Genomic DNA, 24621 nt, shown 5'->3' on the forward strand with positions numbered 1-24621 from the left:
TCTTATGTTTAAGAGATGAAATAAATTGTCACGCTATTGCATTAAGAATCTATGAGTTAATCTGACGAATCCAGGAATCAAACAAAAGTCTTATTATCGTCCTTTAGTTATGTTGAATCTTCATTTTGTATGCTGAGTTATTTATATGGCTGTATACATGTTATATAGAGAAAAGTGCAGAGAATCTGTTGAAAGACTCAGACATAGAGAGAGAAAGAACCGTGAAAAGGTGATAAAACTGACACATGCCAAGTAATCATGATAGAAATCCTAGAGCATAATAATCTTTTATTACAGTCGATAACATTCACATAAAACTTTCCACTACTGTTACTGGTCAGGAGGAGAGAAACAAGAGCGCGCACTTTTATGTCCTGCAACAAAAGTTGTCATGGCGAGTTATCCGCACACGATGCGTACTCTTCATCGTTGGACAGAACATCTCCAGTGCGGGGTCCAGTGCCCCGGATGTAGTCTTGGATTTTGACGCAGTCCTCGCAGAGATACTCATCATCGTTGCTTGAACCTGCAATTCCGTTTCTCCGACCGTCTCTATCGCTTCTCTCTCTGCGCGTGAGAACCAGTTGGCTTATGTCATTCATCAATTCTGAAGCCAGGCCTAGTCCGAGTGTCTCGTCGGCTGCTTCAGATTTAAAGTGGGAAGAGCCGTGTCCGGGATCCTTCTCGCCTGAAATCTTGGAGAAATCGTGTATGTTGAAGTCTCCACCAGGAAACGACAGATCCATCGATAGAGGGCGGGCTTGTAAACTGTCGGCACCCTGGGTGACAAAGTGCACTGACATTTCGTCATCACCATGGCTACGTTTATCTGTGACTTTATTTGTGTTGGTGTTAAGGTTGAGCTGATGGTGGGGCAGGGTTCCAGGGCGTGCTCCCGTACTCATTCGACGCTGCCTGTTTAACTCTAGCTTAGCTCGAGTGAGGTCGCCGACAGCGATTGGGTGCGGAGCGGCCGGGGGAGGGGGCGGCAAAGACTGTTCGAGTGGTATCACAAGAGTGCTCGGAGGAGGGGGCAAATGTGTGGTTGCCTCACCGAGGAGTGGAGATGCAATAACTGGTGGAGGCGGCGGCGGTGGTTGTGTCTGTGGCCCTGGAGGCAGTAATGGTGGTGGTGGTGGTGGTTGAGGAGAGGATGTTGACAGGTGAATTGGCAGCGGCGCCGCCGGTGGTGGCGGTGGAGCTAACTGCGAAACAGGAGCATCATTCAAAGGAGAAATACCTGTCGGGGTTGTACCCATAAGTGTAGGGTGTAGAGTGGAAGATGATGGCGGAAGATGAAACGGCGCCGGTAGTGATGATGGTGGGAGATTTCCTTCAGTTGTAACTGCAGAAATATGGGTCTGTCTAGAGTGCATCGGCTCTTCTTCTCTTTCGTTGGGAATATGCGACATTGGACTCACAGGCGAGGCAACGGTATAAAAACTTCCAGTTGCCTTTTCGGCTTGTCGATAAGGTGCAGGAAAGTCGATGCCTGGAGTCTGGTGACTTGGTGGCAGCGACACATCAGGTACATGGTGAGCTCCTGTTGAAATCTCTTTTATCGGCATTGATGGTGGCATCGCTGGAGGAGGCTGAGTTGGTGGAGCTGGATGAATTTCTGGTATGGAGTCATCCGCATTACCTGCGGCATACCCAGCTGTTGGCGCGGTAAGCTTAGAAGTGGACATGAACCATGGTTCACCATCTTCATGAGCCAGAGGAGGAGGAGGCGGTGGTGGAGGAGGAGGAGGAGGAAGCATCGGTTGGACGTGAGCCGATTTCGTCATCACCCCGTCCGTCGGAGCTCCCGAGAGTTGATTTTGATTTCGCTGTTGGTAACCTAAATATTTCTGCGGAGTCTCTGAGGAAGTCATTGACTGTTCTGCAAGCATTAACTCTGCGTCAAGATTTTTCCTGGCGCGATTCTCACGGACAGCATTATCGGATTTGCGAGGAGAGCTCCTTCTGCGTGAGACTGGCTCCTGTTTCGGCTTCGGTGGCGAGTTCGGGTTCTTCCTTGATGGGGAGCTTTCCCTAATTTTCTGTGATGGACCCCTTCTATCCGAGGGGAGCCGTCTCTGCTCTAAGGGAATCCTTGACCTGTTGACTGGTACCGTAGTTTGACGTCTTCGAGTCTCAGACTCTGTTTCTCTGCTTCTCTCCCTCTTTGATCCCTGTGCCCGTTGTCGACCATACATCATCTCTTCACGTTGGTGCTCGTTTGGTAGCCCCTCCAGATTTCCATCCTCCATATCTTCCGTAAATGGTTCCTCGCTCTCCTCACCAGTGTCGTCATCATCATCTTCCTCAGTCTCATCTTCATCTCTTTCAAACTGTCTCCCGCCCACGTCTCGATTCTGACGACGCTCCAGTCTGGCATCCAGTTTCATCTTCTCCTCTCGCGCCGAGAAACGTCCGTCATACGTGGCGTCCACCTCAGCGAGCTGGGCGTACGTTAGTCCGTGCGGCAGCCCTTCCCTCGAGTCGCAGCTGCAGCAGTGCGCCAGTGAGTTGTACAGGAGATCCAGGAGATACGACCTGAATGCATAAGAGAACGACATTTCTACAGTGTTCACTTATACTCCCGCTTATTTGGAAGCTTTCTGCCTTCGTCGCGTGTTGAAAGGTCACATCAATCAACTTAGACCTCATTAAACTATTGAAAAGAAAGCAAAAAAGAGGATCTTCCATCGTATGGACATGCCATGTTTCCATTACGTTTTGATTTATTTAAATGTCATTGAAGGGTAGGTAAATTTAGCAGTTTCCTTTTCACATCTATGGAAAATAAAATGCATGCTTTTCAACCACTTCACTGCTTCGCCTGTGTGTAATTAAAAGTCGATATTGAATTGCAGTGCAATCAACGGTTCCGTTGTGTCTCCATATCTACTTCAGATTAAGTAAGCGATAGCCATATCTCTCATGTAGGTGCAGTGATATATAATTTCGGCACATATCGTAGTTCTCTCTCGTTTAAACATCCGGGGAATGTTTTCGTTCACGTCTCGGTGATAAGATCTAATTGGCTCATCTGTGTATGTCAAACACTATACTAGCCCGACCGATTTCTAGCGAGGGTTTTTTTTTTTTTTTTTTTTTTTTTTTTTTTTGGTGTTTTTTGGTGTGTGTGTTTTTTTTTTTTTTTTTGGGTTTTTTGTTTTGTTTTTTTTTTGGGGGGGGTGGTTTTTTTTTCAATACACAATGGTGAATCCATGACTCACAATGTATGAACGATTTGTCTACAAACTCGTTCTGGCAGGAACATTTTACATGTGTTCTATACGCATTGATGTTAATTATTGTAGCTCCGAAGAGCAGTGCGAAGGCGCTTAGTTGGCAATTTGAACCAAAAAAAAAAGTGACAGTTGAATAGATCAACGAATATCGTCTCAATGTCTCCACTTAAAGCGGCTCTCTGCCTGTTTCACGAGCGCGTATTTTGTCATAATCCACTTTCTCCACAGGCTCTGGCTCGAGTTCACTTAAGGGGATCGTATATATAGTAAGTTTTGGTTGAGACCTAATTTCAGTTTTCCACTCCTTTTTTTATGTGAGATAATGAAAAACGTCTTATAAAATATGAAAGAGCATGTAATTCCACGAGGAACTCGATGTTTATTTGATGAAAATTGGTTTTGAAATGGCTGAGATATCCAAAACAGAGCGATTCTAATAAAGTGTGGGACCCACCTTTTACTACGATCGCTTTGTCTTACTTTGTTTCTGGATGTTTCAGTTATTCCAAACCCGATTTTCATCAAATAAACTTTGAATTCCTCTTAAAATGGTATGCTCTGTACTATTTCACAAGTGTTTTCTTGATATCTCGCAAAAAGTTAAAAGCCCAATTCTCATCTCCAACCAATACTGTACCATCCCTTTAAAACTTGTCCAGAAAGACCTAAAATAAATTCTATCTCAATTTTTATTCTGATTTTCCATGAATACGTCATAACGCAACAAACGGAGGAGTGCAAGTTTGATTGAAATCGGAAAAAAAGCAGAGAAAGTTATGACAAGTTAAATGTTTCACTTTTGTGACGAAACAACAATCAAACTATTATGACATATCTTCTTTATTAGAGATCAACCGTGATCTACAAATTATAACTTTAGCACAATCCAACGTAAAGTTATTATTTGCTTAATCTAGTCGGGACCAATGTTGCCTTTTCGTATGAAAAAAAAAAAAGAACAATTTCAAGACTACATCAAGTTGATAAATTTCTCACTTTTGAATCTTTTTGCTGCTCTTATTGAAGTCAACATGAACACGTTGATGAACATGAGGTATTTTTCTTGTTGTTTTTTCTTCTTCTGTTTTCATTTAAGGTACATACCATCGTCGACATGGCGCACAGCAGGACATGAGGACAACGAGTGCTACGACCACGACAAACGTCATCACGGAAGCGACAATGACGATATCCATTAAGCGATCGATCGCAGATCCAGCGCCTGAAAGAGCAAACAGAGCGGAACGATTGTTGAGTACAATACCCACCACTTGCCCACCGTTTAATATTGCAGTGGCTCAATTGGAAAGAGAGAGAGAGAGAGAGAGAAAGAGAGGTAGAAACAGTGCCAGCTATTCCGACTGAGCTATAACCTAGGTGATGATACCTGACTGGATGAGAAAATACCCACGCAAACAGGTGCTTTGAAAATGATGTTTTTACTTTACATATTAGCGAAGACATCTATACATGAACATTAACTGCCAATCAACAGTACATAAACAGATAATAATGGTCCGTCAAAGTGGAGAAAGTAGAACCTTTCTTTGAAGCTTTCAATGATCAGTTGGTGTAATTTTTCCAAGCTTCATTTCTACACAGTATCAGGGACACTGGATAAAGCTCTGGCAGCTCAGACTTTCTACAACCATGACAACTGTAAACATAAAACAGCGACCTTGACCCGCCAAGTCCAAGAAACAACGTTTTCTGTGGTTTGGTGTTTTACTTTTTTTTGTTGTTATAACTTTCACTCTTCATTATAATTGCTACATAAGGTAGAGTTTAAGATGTTTGTTTGTTTGTTTGTTTTTTTTTTTATTCCAGCTGTCTGATATTCATATAAGACTGTTTGGTTTGACTTTTTAAAAACCCTTTTAACTGCTGAAGTTTTTGGTGTTTTTTAAATGGGCAATTCACCCACAAAAGTACCTGTCTTTTGTCTCAAATTGGTGGAGTTCTTGTTAGACTGATTTCTGATTTAGTGCAAGTTTAAAGAATTTAACGAATTTGTGAAATCTGTCAATACAATATGAGATACGCCTTAGAACTCAGAGTTATCAATAATTAGATAATTTGGTGGAGTCTTGCAAGACTTATTTCTGATTTTGTGCGAGTTTAAAGAATCTAAGTTTCATGAAACCTTCCGATACAATATTAGATATGCCTTAGAATTCAGTTTTGGCAAAGGTTAATAGTTAAAGTACAGTTTTGGCATAAAGAGAACCGGAAATAGCGTGCAGGCTAGTCGAGGCCAGTCCTTTCAATTATGTAGATTATATAATGTATTTACAATATTCACAGAAGCAAGGGGGAATGTTATATGCACATATTTACAGGTTTTCATAGGGGATCATTTATACGTTATTTAATAATAATAATAATGATAATAATTGCATTTATAAGGCCCTTTATACTGATGTTTCTATAAGCGCACAAAAAGACTAAAAAAAAATAGGAATAAGAGTTACTTTCGTAACGTTACGGGTGTGGAAATCCTTTCCAAATTCAGAATTGTCAATCAAAATGACGATATCATAATGTCTGCAGAAACATTCTCCATGGGATTGACAGGTTAAACTCAATCAAATCACTCAAAAAAAGTGCAAGTCACTTTGTGGAACAGCAACAGGCAATTCAAAAGGCAGAGACAGACAGACAGACAGACAAAGAGAGATAGGGAGAGGGAGAGAAATGTGATTGAATTTCATCTGTGTCAGAAATGATGGAGCACAGCATTTTGCACCGCAAAACCAAGGCCTTATGATTTATTCAAGGACTCTTCGCACGGTTCCAATCCGTTTCATCTGCTCTGGGCCTCAATAAGTTTATGACGTCAATATCGCATACATGGGATCATGAAATCGGCATGAGTCCATGCTAAAAATGAAAGTACTGTTAATAAGTAACGTAAAATTAAGTGGCGTTTGTGATTGTTTGTATTATAAATCTGGAACACAACTGCTGACAGCATGTGTCAGTGAGTACCAGATATAGATATTAAGTTATTAACTATGTAATGTTCATCCTTCTCTCGTACGTGTGTTCCACTGCAGGGAAACGTACTTTTCATGTGGAGTGTGAACCGAATAGGCGTGCGTGTGTGTGTGTGTGTGTGTGTGTGTGTGTCCTTTAGAAGACGGAATAATATTCCATATTATTATATATTATACGATTAGAAATAAGGTTACCGACTTGTTGAATTCATTCACTTCTCTTAGTTGCTACCTTACAGAACTTGAGGTGACTTAGAAATATTCCCGCATCTTATTTCGTGTCTCCTACCTCCATCATCTCGCACAGTGAGGGAAAACGCATGCGTGATGACACTCGCGCCCCGGAAGTTGACCTGACACGCGTAGAAACCTTCGGCCCTCTTCTGGACGTTTGTGAGTAGGAGGGAAGCGCTGTATGGATGTCCCGGCTCCTTTCAGAGTGACGTAATGGGAGTGGAGAAATCATCATCAGTTCACGGTATATTCCACTCGGGACCACGGGGCTAAAATCACATTGACATTGTATGTAAATATGTCTCCCGTGGTACTCAAAGAGTTAAAGGCGACTTCCATCCTGATATCATGTTGCTTTGTATGAAAACAGAAAAATCATAGAAGTAGATCAGTGAAATCTGCAAGAGGAAAAGATCGACACGCAAAAAGAGTTATGAACAGATAAAGCTTAGAGAGTAAAACAAAGACGCAACTCTGTGTGACGTAGGTGTTTAGCAACTCACCATTTATTTTGTACACAAAATTTCACTAATTTTTAATTTTCCTCAAATATTTTGAAACAGACAGAACTTTCCCTCTGAGGAGACATGCAAACAAGTATTACTTTTATCATTTACCAAGAACTGATCTGAAGATTTTGTTTCTCGTGATAAAAAAGAAAATCAGTAACTTTCTGTGTATAAAGCGAAAGGGGAGCTGCTCAGCATCTACGTCACAGAGTTGCCAATTTGTCCTGCTCTATACACTTTGATAATTCATGACTGTTTTAGTGTGTCTTATATTTCCCAAAATTTTTCACTGATCTTCTTTTCCAATTACATGTATATCCAAAGCAACGTAATATCAGGAATGAATTCCCCTTTGACGTGTTTTAAGCTTAACTCAATATTGCTTAAAATCAATCATGCGCTTTCCAGCTTCATCTCGGTCAATGTAGAAAGAACCAATTGCGTTAAAAGCCTCTATTGGAAGCCCGGAGTTCTACTGTAATGTGCTAACCTCCCTAATGAATCAGAGACAAAGGAGCCTTGATATCCTGCGGCTATCTCTTACCACTTTGTTAGGTTGCCAAGGCGACAGAAGCAAGTGTGGGAAAGCATTTGCCGCAGTTGAAAATGATGCTGTTTTTTTTTTTCTTGTCATTTTTTTTTTTTTTTTGGTGATAACAGACACATTGGTAGAGCATCGACAGCGCACTTAAGTTAACAGACACATTGGTAGAGCATCGACAGCGCACTTAAGTATAGCCACCTATTTGTAATGTCACTAAAATTATTCCAATCTATTCACACGTTTGATCAAGGCTACTGCTGCCAGTCGATTAAAATGATGGAACTTAGACAAAATCCATCCATCCAATCGTGAGTAAAACCTACTTTTCGATTCACTTATTCATCTCTCCGACTCAGCCTAACGTTAAAGAAGATATGGGTGAAAACATTCTAGCCACAATTAGATTCGATGTGTTGGATCATCGCGGTATTGGCGAAATCAAAACGGTATTGCGCAAGACACGAGAATCTCTCTTTGTTGCATTAATGACGTCTCTGCTTCTCACTTACTTGAAGGCATACAACAAGTATCACTTATCTCATTGCAGATTTTGATTCATTCAGGTTGTTAATACATGAGATATTTAACTCAATCTGAGCGACTAGACGTACGTGGAAACTATTGAGAAAACCCTAACGATAGAGCTTTTACATTGCCCCTTCACTTTAACAACTGTAAATGATCGCCTGATAGTCAGAACTGCATAATCAATTTTAATGATTCGGGAGGCCGCTCTTCAGCGTACTTGCCACTTAAGTCCGTCTATTACATTCGCCATTTTCATCTAACTCGACAGGAATGATTCTAAACCATTTGACGTAATGCATCCATACGTGTGTTATGATCTTTCGATGGGGACCTAATTCCAGCAGACGATCTCCGTTGTACAGCCACTGCGCATGCGTCCATCGATGTGCTTCCTCCACCTCCGCCAGGAGATGCCCGTACTGACATCGCAGGAGGACCGACGCGTCGAGAGGGGCCGAGATGTCGCGGAAATGGGCTGGAAGGTGACAACACGTAAAGCTGAAGAAAGACGCCTCAGAACATACAAACTTAATTCGTGCGCTATTGCCTTAAGTTCTAACAGTTACGCTGATGACAGTCAAAACATCAAAAGCAAATATATGTAAGACATGTATGTTTTGAAATAAGAATATATATGACAATTCATAGTCTTGCGAACATGATTTTATATACGTTAGTTATAAGATTTCAGTAATAATGTGAAAAGTAGCGGCAGTAGTTGTTGGATTGAAAGCCATGGCTAAAGTCAAAACGAGTAGGGCCTACAATAACAGAGCAGAGTTCTCAGTCGTAATTGATGTAGAACAGAATGTATTATTATCAGAAGAAAGTAATGGGCATTGCAGTAGATGTTACAGAGGCAGAAGCGTGATATAGTAAGTATTAGAAACGGGAGACGGGAAATTTAATGAGAATGTGAAGTAATAATAACAGTAGAATTCATCTTTGCTATCCTCGTGGTCAAATACTGCTGTTGTGACAAGTGTAGCATACAGTAATTCATTTGCACTTTTTTTTTTTTTTGAACGAGGAAAAAATGATTAGCAGAAAACAAAAGACATCATCGATAATGATAATGAGAAATCGCGAAAGCAAAAACAAAAGAGATAATAAAGAGGAATACCGAATTGGTAAAGATCAAATTATACGTTTTTGTGTGTGCTTGTTGTTGTTATTGTTGTTGTTGTTGTTGTTGTCGTCGTCGTGGTTGTTGTTGTTATTTATGTCGTCGTCGTCGTCATTGTTGTTGTTGCTGCTGCTGCTGCTGCTGCCGCTGGTAGTTTGTTTTGTTGTTTGTTTTTTTTTTTCAATCCGTTTATTCTTACCGGCAGTGGTTGCCGAGGCGGAGTTTACAAGGATGTCCGTAGTCAGCATAGTTTCGTAAATCTTAAAATTCATCCAGTTGACCGTCACATCGAAGATCTCTCCCACGAATCCCTGCGATATTCCAGCGTTTATTTTCACGTCCATTAGATCCATGAGGCTGACGCCCCCAACGTACAGACTTGCAGATGCTCGAAAAGGGGCGTGGCCAATCGAGGTCAGTTGCGTGGCGGGTCCTTTGCCGATGCGCAGCTCCGCACTAAAGCCTTCGATGCGCACGTCAATTAGAGACCATTTGTTTAGCTGATGAGGAAAAAAATGTGGTTAAATACACTTAAATAATATGTCTGCTACAAATTCAAATGTTTTGAAGGAAAAGTATTCGCTGCCAATTGTGTAAGATGATGATTTCATGAAAGATAACGTCAGAGATTCGGCACAACAGTTGGTAATACATTGTATACTGCGAATCACGGCCAAATAGAACCTTTCGACTTTTTGAACTACCCCAAGTTTCAAATGATCGTTTAGTACTGTATCTTGATTACTGAGTGAACACTCACTCATACAGCGAGGCCTGGAACAACACATTCTGTGAGCATGTTCTGACGCATCGTGTAGAATATTACCTCAAGTTGATCACTCGTTCGCTGGACTACTTCTTGCTCCTGGCCCAAACTGAACGTCAAGATGAGGTTGGAGTCTCGCAGGGCGAGCGCGAAGAAAGATCCCAGGTATTCTCCCATCACGTAGAATAACACGCCCTCACCGCTGGCGGGACGCACTGTCATGCTGACTAGGAGTGGCTCCAGTGCGGTAATGTTCGTCACGGGCGGGCAAGGCACCAAGGCGTATTCCTGACCGCTGAACGTGGGCAGTTCCGAGTCGATATCTGTTAATCCAAATTATTCGATTCATGAAATCCTGGGGGAAATTATAATCTTAGTCTTACTAAATTAGCCTCTTTGAATTCTACTGCGTATGTCATATTGGAGGAAGGTTATAGACGAAGCGCGATTCAATCTGCAAAAAGTCAGAAATAGCATTCGTCCCGTATACGAAATATCCCAAGTTGGTACAGAAATGTCATTTTTCTGGTTGTGTCGCTAATTTAAGGATGAGTTACAAATTTAGCAATTTGGAGGCCTTGATAAGTCAGCAACTGCAATAAACAGTGGTATATGACCAAGACAGAATCACATGGAAGAGATTGTTTTATTTTACCTTATCAAATACTTTAAAAGACCACGATAAACAGAGAAAAGTTTAACAGAAAAGATAAACAGATATGTAGCATAAATTCACAGAAAAGTAATTTCCCATGCTAGATTGTTCATAGGTTTTTCTGTGTGTTCACTATAACATGTAATATCTGCAGAACACAATATGTACCAATATGTCACGATTACAGTCAGCTGTTTTTGTCAAAAGACAGACAACAGAAATGCCAGTCAGAATGAGATGGAGGACCTGAAAAATCAACAAGAAGTTGATTTTAACATGAACAGGTCTGAAATTTGATACTGCCAAGGTCTGAATTCAGGCTTTTACTTGAAAAGTAGTATATCAGAGAAAAGCGATATCACCAACCAACCTGTTGCGAGTTCCTCCTCCACATTAAACTCGACATAAGGCAGTCCCCCTCCTTCCCATTCCTCAGTCTCATGTAGGCTATACTCCCGATAGTTCACTCGCAGTACTCCTAGCTTACCAGTGAACCCTGTAAAGATTATAGTGCATGTAGTACAAAGATCGATAGTTCATATATTTAGATGATAAAGTGGGTCTTTCTCACAGTGAATCCAGCAAAAATATATTTTGTGCCATGTTCAATATTTTACACATGTAAAATATTTTCCTAATTACGTCATTTTTTTTTACAATACTAGCAGTTGCGCTTAACTCTTCGTGCTGTTCATTAAACACGAAATATTTGAACTATGTTATTATCAATCAATGCACTTTACAAATCGTTGATAGGACTGAGGAACTTCGGAATGATTTGCAGTCTTTCGTTGATTATATTTTCTCTCACAAGGAAAGCAAGGGAAACATTGACCAGTTACGTACCCAATAAAGATCGATCGATGCATTATAGCCCCTCTAAGCCATCATTATAAAATCCAACAAAAGCGAACTCATATTCAACAAGAATTGTATCTATATATACTTAAATTGTCTTTAGATGAATTCAAAATCAGCAAGACATGCAAGATGACTGATGTTGAGAATAAAGGAAAGTGGAAGTCACAGTCATGACAGTAGTGTTAATGTCTTACCTCCGATGCCTTCAAAGTGCTCTGGAAACAGATGTGGCAGGGCCCCGCCCACATACATGGGCAGGTCCCAGTCCACCTTTTCCGGGATTGGGTGACCGACGAGAAATGACATGACGTCACCATCATTAACTCGAAGCCACGCCTCCCTACCACTGATGCCGGCTTCGAGACAGTTCCACTTGCCAAGCTGTAAATTTTTTTAAAGGTTTTTTAGAACTTTGAAAAGGTTTTTTTTTTTTTGCGTTTTAGCAGTGTTTAAAGGCTTAAATATTTACAATATTTAACAAGTCATATTCTGCAGTCTGATTTTACCCTTTGTGAAGGTACCGTGTAACACATGAAGACACACAACGAAACCTTGACCTAGATTTTAAAGTCGAAGTTAATGAACTGATGTCAACAATCCGTGCATTACTCAATACCATATTTATAGTTATTTTTAATGTGAGATAGGAATCAAACGTTATTCAAAGGTTGATCATTAATATGACACATTATTGAACGACCTAAGTTACCATCTAGCTCTTAAGAGATATACAGGCCCGGACAGTCTTAGATCTTTCAACGACTATACGCCTACAACGTGCTTTTGTTGTTGTCGTTATTGTTGTATGTACTTGTTGTCGTTGCTTTGATGCAGTTAGGAATGAGGATAGCAGTCGCTAAAGTGAGTATTATTTTGATCTCATAAAGAGCATAATATCAACACCATGACGAAATAGATGATGACTGAAACGACGTAACTGTGCATTCCTGATATAAAGATATTAAAATATACGTAAATATTTCCTGTTGTCATCGATCTATTCATTCATTTGTGTCTTCTTCTTTTTTTGCATTTACACATCATTACAAGACACAACACAGAGGACATGCTTCATTTATAAAACAGCAAGAAAAAAGCAGCATACAACACACTAGTACAGCGGTGATGTAACCGTAGTTTCAAGTTTATGTGCACACCGAAAGTAAGGCAAACAAGAACACACCGATGAAATAACAGCCTGCAACGAAGACGTTGTGACCGAAAAATAAAAGAAAGTAGAAAACAAAGAGTCACCTTCACTCTTGCCCCTTCGAAGTCGACGACGACGTTGGGTCCGATCTCGGCGTAGAGGTTGACGTGGCTGTCTACCAAGCGGATCATCACCATGACCTGGGTCCACTCCTCCTCGCGCCGGAGGACGAGTAGGCCGTGGGGGTCTTCGGGGAGGAAGCTGAGGTAGAGAAGGAGATTGTGGGCCGGGCGGGCAGCGCGGCGGTAGATGAGGAAGGAGGAGCCGTCGAACCGTAGCAGCACACTGTCTTGTTCTGGTGGGGGAAAACGTCTTCAGTGTTTCAGTTCTCATGGAAAACGCCACCAAATATTAATGTCCTCATGCTCAAGTTGTCTTTTGACAAGGGCAAATTTAAACAAACACAACGGACTTTAACTTTTTCGCAGGTTTCCATGAGATAGTGACATCCGCCACGATCAAACATGCAAAGCTAACTTCGTAATAAAATTATTTTCTGCAGTAACTTCTCTTCTCCTCATCTGCTAGGTCACCTCAAATTTTGAGAAACTGTAAGTTCTTCTTTTGCTTTGTTTCCTTTAGTTTTTATTCTCCTTTTAGAGATTGGTTATTGGAATGTTGTAGCTATGTTATAAAAGTTGTGATAGGTAGAATTGCAGAGGTACAGGTAGAGGTAGAGAATTGGTAGAGGTGCAAAAGAAAGAGTTAAAGAGTTAAAGCGAGGAAAAAACTCACTTGCACATGGCCTTGAGAAGCAGTGCGTGATCTCCGTTCCATAACCCCCGCAAACCCTTCCCCAGCCGACTGGAGCGGGGTCACTGCAGCTTCGATCCCGCATCCTCACTCCTTCGCCGCACTCGTTGGAGCAAGGGGACCACGAGTTCCAGCTAGCCCAAGCGCCATCGACTAGAAAGTTATTAAAACTGTAGAGGTTAGATATCCGATTGGACTTCAGGGCCAAGCCTTTATATTATCGTCCTACCTACTCAACTGTACTTTAAAGAATGATGTATGATATGTAAATTAGATGGCATTGAAGTTTGGCTGGGCACCGTTTCATGAAAGTTGTCAGCCCTGACAAGTGTCTGACAACTTCAGTAAAATCTTTGGTTTTGATTGGCTGAGAAGATCTGATGTCTGACTGTTACTATGGTGATAGGCAGAAACTTGTCATCTGGCATCTTGTCAGGGCTGACAACTTTCATGTAACCGTGCAAATGTACATTCGATTAACCATCGTCCAAGTGAAAAAAATATGGTAGTAATCTTACTGATTGGTGTTTCTAAATGATTCGGGGAAAATAAGCATGTTGGTTGCAATGATTACTGAATACATTATAAGTTCTTAACTTCATTTATAGATTTCGTTTCCATGGTGATTTTCACAACAGCATAAGACTGGTTTGCACGGCAATTTTACATGGACTGAAGCTTATAATTATTTGTTTTCTTCCCAAACGTTTATGTATGATGAAAATGTGACCGCACCGAGGTGTATTGCAACTTTTAAGATGTTGACAAACACAGAGAAAATCACAAATCTACTTGTCTTTCGAAGAAGACTGAAGATGAAATCTGAGTCTGCGTGAACATGGTTAGCACTCGCTTCAGTGGACTTACCAGGGCAAATTTGGGTGTTACAAGCAGTGTACTGCTGGAATTCACCCGCGCACCTGTTCGTCATTCTCGCCCGCACCTGTCGCTCTCCTCCGGGCAAGTTGACCAGACACCACCGCTGCCGAAATCTTATACCGCCCTCACACGGCGCAGAGCACTCAGACCACGCACCCCACGATCCCCACTGTGGGGAGTTTGCTGTGAACAAGTTTTAAATATGATTACGATTACGAGATGTTTAGGTGACTAGCCCAGTTGAACCTCACACGAAGGACGCTTTTTAATTCTTTGTTATTGTTTCATAGCCTAGACTCTTGCTCTAAAAGTTAGCTTTTCCGGTTTTTGTTTGTTTGTTTGTTTTTTTGAATTGTGCCACCATGCTATCGGAAATATACAAAATGTTTTCTTTCCAGCTTTTCAACAAAATGCAGAGACTCGAGGTACCCGTTTCGTATTTGTTGGCCTTTTACTGGCCACATACAATACATCTGGTTTCAATTCAAATCCTTTCCACATGAATATTACTGAATTAAACATGACCACCACTATTGCTAACTTTTGAAAAAAATTGCTTAACATCTTGTGAAGATATTGATCTCCGTGAAAGCGTCATAGGTTGGATATTCGTCTTTCCAAGTTCTTTTGTTTTCTTTCTTCCCTTTTCTGCTTTTTCTTCGGCTTCTTCTTCTTCTTCCTTTCCACGTCACAGACATCTTTCTAACTCTAATAAAAGAAGCTGAAAACAAGTAATATATATAATTATACACACACACTTGGTGATACTATCCTTCTATGAAGAGTGCTCGATATCAAAGGAAGAGCTATATGTATATATATCATATAATATATATATATCCAATCTTTGTAAAAACTTACCAGGACAGTCGCTGTCTTTGCAGGCCCTAGTTTGTGTCGGATCTCCCACGCAGTCCTTCCCCCCGTGCCGCTGGCTGGGGTTGGCGCAGAGGCGATATCGCTCCGTCAATCCGTTGCCGCACGTGACCGAACAGAGGGTCCACGATGACCACTCGGCCCATTCTCCGTCCACTTCGGAGAGCGAAAAAGGTGCCAGAAAGTCAACCAACACTGAACAGTGTTATCTCAACATTGCACATTTCCATCATAGCCTTACTTTATGAAAGTGGACATTACATTTCTTATTTTTTTCCTTGTGTTGTTACATAATGTAATTTATGCGTATGTCTTGTTTAAAAAAAAAAAAAAAAGTTTGCATAGGACAGTGTAAGATGCTTTTGACCAAAACATGCTTGCAGAAGCTGTCGACGAGTAAGAAAGGTGTTACGAACATTGTGAATCTTTTACCAAATCAGTGTGACATTAACAACAATAATAATAACAGCAATCCCGGCGAGAGGAGAATTAGTTCATCGTAAGGCTTCTGCCCGAAACAGACCCCTACCCGCATTTGACATTACCCTACGCCCCGCAAAATCCTTTCCCACAGATTTGGGTATATTGCTTATAATATAGAGTTAGTTGTGCACCTGCCGTTTACACAGCTTACCGGGGCAAGGTAGTTTGAGATTGCACGGCCAGATATTGTAGACGGGCCCAGTACACTCGTACATCTGGTGGTCGATACACGAGCGATGTCGCAATCGTACACCCGAACCACAGGGGGCGCTGCATTGTGACCAGCTGCTCCATAGACCGTATTCTGATACAAGTGGGTAAAAAAATGTAAAACACAACCTCAAACTCGTCTGTTACATACTCGATTACGGTGAGAATTCTGCATCTCTGGTTTGTATGGACCTTAGAACATTATACTTAATATATTCTCATTGTTTTCATATGAGAACCTGGCGATGAGTCTCTTCCTTTTCATCATGGTCAGATGCACTAACACAATCTTGTTTAACATATGTTTAAATGTAGTAGGGCTGGGCACAATAGCACATCGTTATATAATATGGCTTTTAAGTAAATTGTTTAACATCTTATGAAGATAGCGATCTTCGTGAACGCGCGTCGTAGGCTAGATGCTTGTCTTTGTCAAGGTTTTCAACGGTAACCGTGCCCATTTCTCTATGTAATACATCAATGTACATGTTTCCTCTACAGTTTTCTTTTTCCCTACTCCACAGAAGTCACAAAGAATGTCGAGGCATTGTTGGAATATCTGGAGCCGCTACCATATTATGTTACGTGGCTGGTATTTCATAAAGCAGGATTTGCACTTGATATTATGGCTAAATTTTTGAACAACCACACTAGCGGAAAAGTTATGCACGGAAACAATCTCTTTATGTGAGGAGATTGAGCTGCATGGCCTGAAATCAACCTTTTTATAACGATAAAACAGTAAGAATCAAAACAGAATGTGCATCGCAACTCCCACAGCTTACCTCGATCGACAGACGGAGCATGTCGACATGCATCAGACGCGTGCGTGCACGCAGCCTTCTCGAAGCCTTCTCCTGCACACTCGCTCCCGATGCCCACGGGGAGTGGATTGCTGCACGCTCGCACTCGTATGCGGTACCCAGTTCCACACACCGTACTGCACATACTCCACTCGCCCCACAGTGCCCATCCGCCAGTAACTGTGACATTTTGTTTGGATGGGAAAACAAAAAGATAAGTGAGACAAAATCTTAGATTGACAATCATGCGCAGGTGTGTATGAATTCAGTGCTTTAGCTATCAGAACACAACGAAAATTGTAATCCTTGCACTTTAGATATCACAAACAACGCGACTGAGATATGGAATATCCGTTCGAGATCCATTACAATGCAGGCCTACATGTACATATTAGAGTAGGCCTTACCTCTGTTTTATCAGAGAAGTCTAAAAAAAAAAAAAAAAAAAAAAAAAAAAAAAAAAAAAATCTGTGAAGCAATCACGCTGGACAGACACGCCTATCATAGGCCCGCTGCGGCTATACTCACCCGAGCACAATTCTGTCATGCACGGAGCGTTCGTCGTCAGCACGCGCACTTCTTGCTTGCTGTTTCCCACTCCGATTGGACAGGTCTCGCTGCCATGACAACGGCGCGTGGCCGTCTTCACTCCCTGTCCGCATCCAACGGAGCAGGTAGACCACGGAGACCAGGGGGTGAGAAACGTTCCAACTGTGTTGGGTATTAAGGAAAGTTTGGATGGATAAGTACTGTTAGATGGAAAAAGACGCAAATTTGATTTACACTAGAGCTTATGATAGTAGATTCTAAAATTATTGAGAGAGTGCTACAAACTTTGCAATGCACAAGTCGGTAAATTGTTAAAGAAGCGTGTACTGTATTAAAGAATATGAACCAAAATAACCACCCCTCCATCTCAGTTCTAAATGCGTTTATTAATTTTTTTAGAATGTTTGTTTGTCTTGCGTTGCTTTTTTGTCCTTAATTGTTTGTTTCGTTCCTTTTTGCTTAAACAGGAAGATCTGGAAAGATGACTAAATCCGTGAGATTGATTATAACGGAAGAGCTGTGGATACTTCCTCCTTTTTAGAAAAGATGGTCAAACAGATACTAAGTACGAAATGAATCATAACATTACAAGCTGTGACTCAGAACAGAAAGCTTTGCGTCTAACGTTGAAGAGTTTAGCTAAGCTAGTGTTCTTCTTCTTCTTCTTCTGATTAAGTCTGCCTCCTTCAATAGACTGAAGATTCTTGCAGACTGGTGCTATTTACATTATAATACAATTTATTTACAGATATTTACAAGCACATAGAAAATTTGACGAAAAAAAACTAGCCACTGTGATCAACCGTTAGATGGTTTCGAAATGATTCCACAGATGGCGCTGAAACAATTTCTGACGACAGGGAATTCCAGTTCCTTACAGTTCTTGGGAAGAACGAATGGCGATGCGATTCAGTTCTCGAATATGGTACCTGATAGGAGTGTGATTGCGAGGCTCTCGTTAACTGAGTAGCCTGTTTGATAGTCCTGTGCTGAAAGAGGAGTGAGATTATTGTGTATTTTGTACATCATAATTAACCTGTCATTTTCTCTGCGCTGTTCCAGAGTGGTCCAATTACACTGAATTAAGTTCTTGTAGCATTTTGGTGACACTCGAGGTGTTATGGTAGCGATTTAAAGTGAATCGCGCAGCTCTTCTCTGGACCATTTCCACTTGGTGGATTAGGTTCTTGGTAGATGGGTCCCAAACTGTGGAAGCATACTCAACAATTGGTGGAACCAACGTTTTGTAAGCTGTGGCTTTAACATCAGAAGATTTTATGCGAAGATTGCGTTTTAGAAATGCAAGCACATTATTGGCTTTATTGACAGTATTGTTGATGTGTTGGGTCCACTTCAAATTAGAAGTGATGGTTACACCCAAGTACTTCACGGATTCAACAGATTCAAGAGGGGCGTTATTTAGATGATACACGTGTTGCACCCTACTTCTTTTCCTGGATATTGTCAAAACCTTACACTTATCTGTGTTCAAATCCATCATCCATTTTTTCGCCCAGTCACCAATTTTGTTTAGGTCCTCTTGAAGATTTTGCGTATGATGTTGATTGTCGATGGTCATGTAAGAAATTGCATCATCGGCAAAAAGGCGAACCTTTGACGCGAGACCATCAGGCAAGTCATTGACGTAAAGTAGAAAGAGGCAAGGCCCATGCAAGAACCGACCCCTGAGGCACTCCAGATCCTACCGCTACTGAAGAAGATTTAATACCATCCAAAACGACCCTCTGACTTCTTCCATTGAGAAAACTTTGAATCCATTTCAGATTTTTCCCCCTGATACCATGATGACCATGTTATGACCATGATGATGGTAGAACGGTCTTCAGAGGGTCAGACCATGTGATACATGTTTGTTACTGTTTTTGTCATAGTTTTCATTTGTACGAAGAAACATTTTTTGAGAGTTTACTTGTTTGTGACGGCATGTCTGTCTGTGTGTGTGCGTTGTGTCTGTGTTTGTGCGTGTGCGTGGATGTGTGCGATAAAATAATAAAAAATATGAGTGTATGTGTGTGTGTGTGTGATACCGCACATGAGTGTATGTGTGGGGTGAGAATGTATTTGTGAGTGTGTGTATACTGGAGGAATGATGACTTCATATTCACCTGTCTCATCACACGTGTCCTGAAAGCAGTCTTTCGCCTGCATCGCGTCCCCCACGCACTGCACCCCTCCGTTGCTAGGATGCGGGTCGTCACAGTGGCGGTTACGGAACGTCTGCCCGGTACCGCACTGCGAGGAACAGGAGCTCCAGCTGCTCCAGGCTGACCAGCCTCCAGCGACTAGGTGTAGAAAACAACAACAACAACAACAACAACAACTGAGGGTAAAATATCTTTTGTTACGAGTCCAGGAAAAAAAAATCAACAACTTTCTATATACCTCAATATCAAGATCATTAGGACATATTCATGATAAAAGATTTTGACGTTGCAGCTAGGCAAAGACTCTTCATGCATGCTTGCCAAGATTCGATTAATGGTAACAAACATGCAGAGTTAGAACAAAGACGCAATTCCTGGCGATATTGGAAAAGGCTATTTCGGTATATTTAAATGAGCATTGGATATGACTTCATTTTTTAGAAGGTAACTACATCGAGTTCAGTCCTTATGACACTTATCTGAAAGAGTTTTCGTCGAGACTACAAATCCATCTAAGCAGCAAATATACAAACAGGTAGGCCTACTGATACACACCTGGACATCCCTCGAGATACTTGTAGCAGTTTAGTCGAGACCAGTAGCTGTTCTAGATAGGTAACAATGAGGATACTTATAAAAGTGGTGTTGATTATTCAATCAATGATAACAATAACAATAACCATGACATTAAAAGTTACGAAAGTAGTAACAACAAAGATTATGTATTTTTTTACCGAGTAATGTATCGTCTTCCATAACAATGTAACAACTGAATACCCCCCCCCCCCCAGTCTTTTTAATTTCATTATAATCAACTCATACTAGTTTTACATGAATAATAATTGCATAATAATAACCAAACCATTCTTAGACGGGAAAGAATCTAAAATGTTCTCCCAACTCATTCTTTAACTGACACTGAATGTAAATACAACTAAAATAAGTAAATTGCCACATTTGCGCTCTACAACTTTAATGTCTGCAATCAAAATCTCACGCACAAACACAATCACACAAAAACAAGCACACCGTGCGTGCTCTTACCGCTAGCTTGACAGGTCGAATCATACCAAGGACCTCCTGGTAACTGCAATGGTCTTTGAAGCACGCCCTCTCAAGGTAAGGGTCGGCAGTGTGGAAGGGCTGCAAGTACGTTAGCATGTTGGTCAGGAGATTTTCAGTGACGTTTCTCATCACGTGATCTGCGTCCAGCAAAGATTTTCGGTACAACAGAGCAGTGACAACAACAAAAAGAAATGAATAACATCATGAAGGCTTACAACAATTATTAATTCCACGTTGTTTTCCATGTATTCTCTGTCGGCGTCTGGTCCCAAACTGGTGAGGTTTTTAATAAGGTGTGCTTCGCAATGATCAAATCGGGAAATATATGAGGCAATTATTGGACATGCAATTATTTTGCAGTTAACAAGTAAGGAGACAAAGGAAAGACTGAATTACAGAAAATGACCAATGATTAAAAGGTAGTTTCAATACGGGGTGGTTGATATAGACATGCAACCCCGTTTTGCATGTAATTTCACCATGAAGAAGAACACTCATCAGTGGCCTGATGCTGCTCATGCCCACGCCCTGTACTCTCGCAGTAACACTGTCAAGATTTGCCTCCTAGTCTTAAATATACATAAAACAAAACATTGAAACAAGCGTCACATTATCGTGACAATTACTTCCTAGTCGTCCGTATAAGTTGGTGCCATTAGATTAAAATAATTGGTGCCATTCTAACTAGAATCAAACAATTGGTGGCTATAAGCTTGAATAAAACTTCATATTACGATAATCTCATTGTCTGAAAATGAAGAAGAGGAAGAAGAAGAAGAAGAAGATTGATCTACGCACTTTCATGTAAGCATGGTACATGTGTTTCACAGGCAGTGACCCGGATCGCCGAACCGCTGCACGCTCTGCCGCCGTTCCGAGGGGTTGGATGGGAGCAGTGCCGAATCCGAGACATGGTGCCCCGCCCACAACTCACCGAACAGTTTCCCCACGGGCCCCAGTGCGTCCATCCTCCGTCGACTGCCGAAAGATGCGGGGAGGACGGCATTACGGAAGGTCGTATATAGGGCAAGTGAACAGATGAACGGGGAGAAGGAAGAACAGGGGAAAGGTGATGATGTAGATGATGGCGACGATGTCGATGTCGATGTCGGTATTAGTGATGATAGAGGTGATGATGAGTGTTGTGGCAGGTTCCCTATACTTATCGTGATCTTTAAACAACGCAAGCTGAGTAATTATTGAAATTCAAGAAATTCTTCCGTCGAGATGTTTTCATTTCAACTGATTGACAAATTGCCCTGCATCGACGTAAATAATCATTATTATTATTTTCGTCGATGTATAAGGGCAATTTGTCAATCAGTTGCATTGGAAGCTGAGTAATCAGAGTAAAATAATATCTTCTTTGCTTCAGTGAAATAAAGAAAATTGAAACTGAAATCAAAGAATACCAACCAGGACAGAGGCGTGGGTCTTCCTTCCGTAAGCATAGATAGGTGTGCCAGAACCACTCCTGTGGGGCAAAGCAGGATGGACACCATTACACACAAAGGAAATATTCATGTTTTGGGTGTTTTAATATTATTTTTATGAGCAGCGTATACCAAATGTGTATACTTGAGTTAGAAGTGTATTATGACAAGCGATAATCTTTACAAAGAGTAGAACAATCACGAGTAAATAGTGACATAAAACGGAATAAGATTAGCATGAAAAGCAAAACACAAAACGTGACAATTAATCAGGAAAGAACATGCTGTGTCTGTCGTGAGAATTGCATCACGTCGGACATTTCCCTTCGCAAAAACAGATCCGCACACCGTTTAGCATAATTTTACAGGTAACGTACGTGATTTAGAACAAATGTTCGGAGGACAGCACTTTGGGTCTTTAAAATGAGTTCTTAAACGAATGACGCATGCCGCGCTTTTTATAGTAAACACATGAAAACACTGGAGTTGGAAACAGTAGCATCACCGCAACATTTCTAGCTAATAACCAGCCCGTTGCCTCCCAACTCTTGTCTACAGAATTTACCAACGAATTCATCGAGTCATATTTTTAGGACGCACTCAGGGCTACAAAGTATCAATCCGAAAGGTACAGATATGCGGTTTCTTTCCACGACATTATCAATACCTCGGCGAGGGCTTGAACGTTCCTGTTCTGCCAGAGAAATTCCCCGGTCTCTTCTTTGGTGCACAGTTTTCCAGGACGCATGCAGTGGGCCACAAATCGCTCTCGCTCTTTCGCCTCCAGCAGCAAGAGGGCGCTTTCCATCCGAGGTTGCCCAATTTCGGCAAGCAATGGCATATCAGCCTCTGACTCTTTCAGGAACAAAGATAATGATAATTATAATGATGATAATAATTATAATAAAATACTAATATTAATACTTCTACTACTACTACGACGACGACGACTACTACTACTACTACTACTACTACTACTACTACTACTACTACTACTACTACTACTACTACTACTACTACTAATAATAATAATAATAATAATAATAATAATAATAATAATAATAAAACAGCAGAAAAATTAACCCGACAAAATGGATAGATAGATAGATAGATAGATAGACATATGGATAAACGGACAGAGAGATAGAACATGCCAGCGACATGGATATAGGGCCTACATCAAAACATGCAGTTTATTTAACCATTGCCACAAGTGATTCTTTATCAGTATATTCGACGATTTTCAACGTGCAAGCCCTTCAAAATATGTCATAATTTTGAGTCATACACATTGATCCCCTACATTTGCTTATAGGATCAGGCTCTTTGAAATAGAACCGTTTCTTCCAGCAAAGTTACAAACTATACTGATGCGCAGGTGAGTAAATATGGCTGTTGAAGTCGTTAGAATATCTGCCAATGTGCCAAAACAGTGCTTATCGCCTACCCTGAGCATAGAGAATAATATAGGGCCTAGATCTATTAAAAAACAAAAACAAAGCTTTGCAACAACAAAAAAAGAAATATGAATTCTGTTTGATATGAGTTTGCTTCTATTTGAGAGTGGTGAGGCAAGAGAAACGGGAAATGATGAGATCTAACATAAGAAAACTTACCAGCACTAGGAACTGTGGACACCTGAGCCAAACCACCGACAGACATTAAGACAAGCAGGAGGAGCATTCTGCAAAGTGGCATGTGTCTGCAAAGATATTTAGGGGAGAATGGCTAAGTTTTTGTCACCATTGCAAAGTAATGTCCCCGCGATTCTTTCTCATTATTCGTATATAGAATAATCTATAATAATAATAATCTATACTGTAATTTATGACTTCTTTCAAATTATTAAACGATAATATTGACAATCCTTCGTAGACGTTATCATGAAGACTCTATTTTTGTTTGATGGGAATATCACAGGGGTCTAACTGAATTAGACCTATAGGGTTGGGGGTACCACGTATCGACACCCTAAGGATCTGTAGCTTGTTTATTCTAAAAATATAATACAAATCCGCCTAATTCTTACCTCAAATATGCCATAAATACTGCAGTTTTGAATGTCGTGACCGTCTCGTTGATTATGAATCTCCGTTTTAAAATAGCGCAATTTTAGTGTGTGCGTTCCGTTTTCTTCGCGCAGCTAAAAAGGGAACCTTGCGATCGGCACCCCCTCTCCTCCATAGGTATACACGTGAATTTCACAGCATAGGTAATACACGTGAATTTCACAGGCCATAGGTAATACACGTGAATTTCACAGCCATGCGTCGTTACTGATCGGATGTGTAATTTTTAGCTTGGTTTGTTTGAGTTTGATTTTCGTTTCTTCGTTTTTATTGTTTTTATAGCTAATGACACTTAATCCCGCGCGTACTTTTTCGTTCTATACGCAAATAGCCATGATACGCAGGGTGTCGATGGGAAGGTGCCCTGTCGATAGGTGGTGCCCCAACCATACTCCAATCTAAATGAAGAATGAAGGGCTTGAATGCACAGCTTAACTACTTTTAAGCTTCCTCTGAAGATATGAAAACTATGAAAGTATTTCATAATATATTTCTAGATCTACCACTACCTAGATTAGAAATAGAATGACAGTTTATAATCGCCATTTAGAAAGGTTCTCTTACAGAAAATGGATGATCCACGGAGAAACAGGACTCAAGGAATCTAAGAAGACTAGTAAGCCCTAATTTCTTGATTCTAGGACATTAAGACAATTAAAAAACAAACA

The 24621-nt window shown here is 40.9% G+C and overlaps 1 protein-coding gene across 1 annotated transcript; it reads right to left on the reverse strand.

The window, feature by feature from the left end:
- Nucleotides 1-268: 268 nt before the first annotated feature.
- Nucleotides 269-22692, reverse strand: LOC140231418 (uncharacterized). Its single transcript, XM_072311542.1, has 21 exons — nucleotides 22552-22692; nucleotides 21868-21925; nucleotides 21250-21429; nucleotides 20431-20588; nucleotides 19942-19993; nucleotides 19348-19524; nucleotides 17201-17383; nucleotides 16655-16852; nucleotides 15811-15963; nucleotides 15162-15332; nucleotides 14289-14483; nucleotides 13404-13574; nucleotides 12713-12963; nucleotides 11653-11839; nucleotides 10968-11093; nucleotides 10003-10265; nucleotides 9376-9676; nucleotides 8356-8525; nucleotides 6525-6666; nucleotides 4344-4461; nucleotides 269-2538 (listed from the first exon to the last, which is right to left on the reverse strand). Exons 1-21 carry the CDS (start codon nucleotides 22690-22692, stop codon nucleotides 390-392), a joined length of 5544 nt encoding a protein of 1847 aa, XP_072167643.1. The 3' UTR covers nucleotides 269-389.
- Nucleotides 22693-24621: the final 1929 nt, after the last annotated feature.

This window comes from Diadema setosum, chromosome 8, assembly GCF_964275005.1.
Source record: "Diadema setosum chromosome 8, eeDiaSeto1, whole genome shotgun sequence".
Classification (NCBI taxonomy): domain Eukaryota; kingdom Metazoa; phylum Echinodermata; class Echinoidea; order Diadematoida; family Diadematidae; genus Diadema; species Diadema setosum.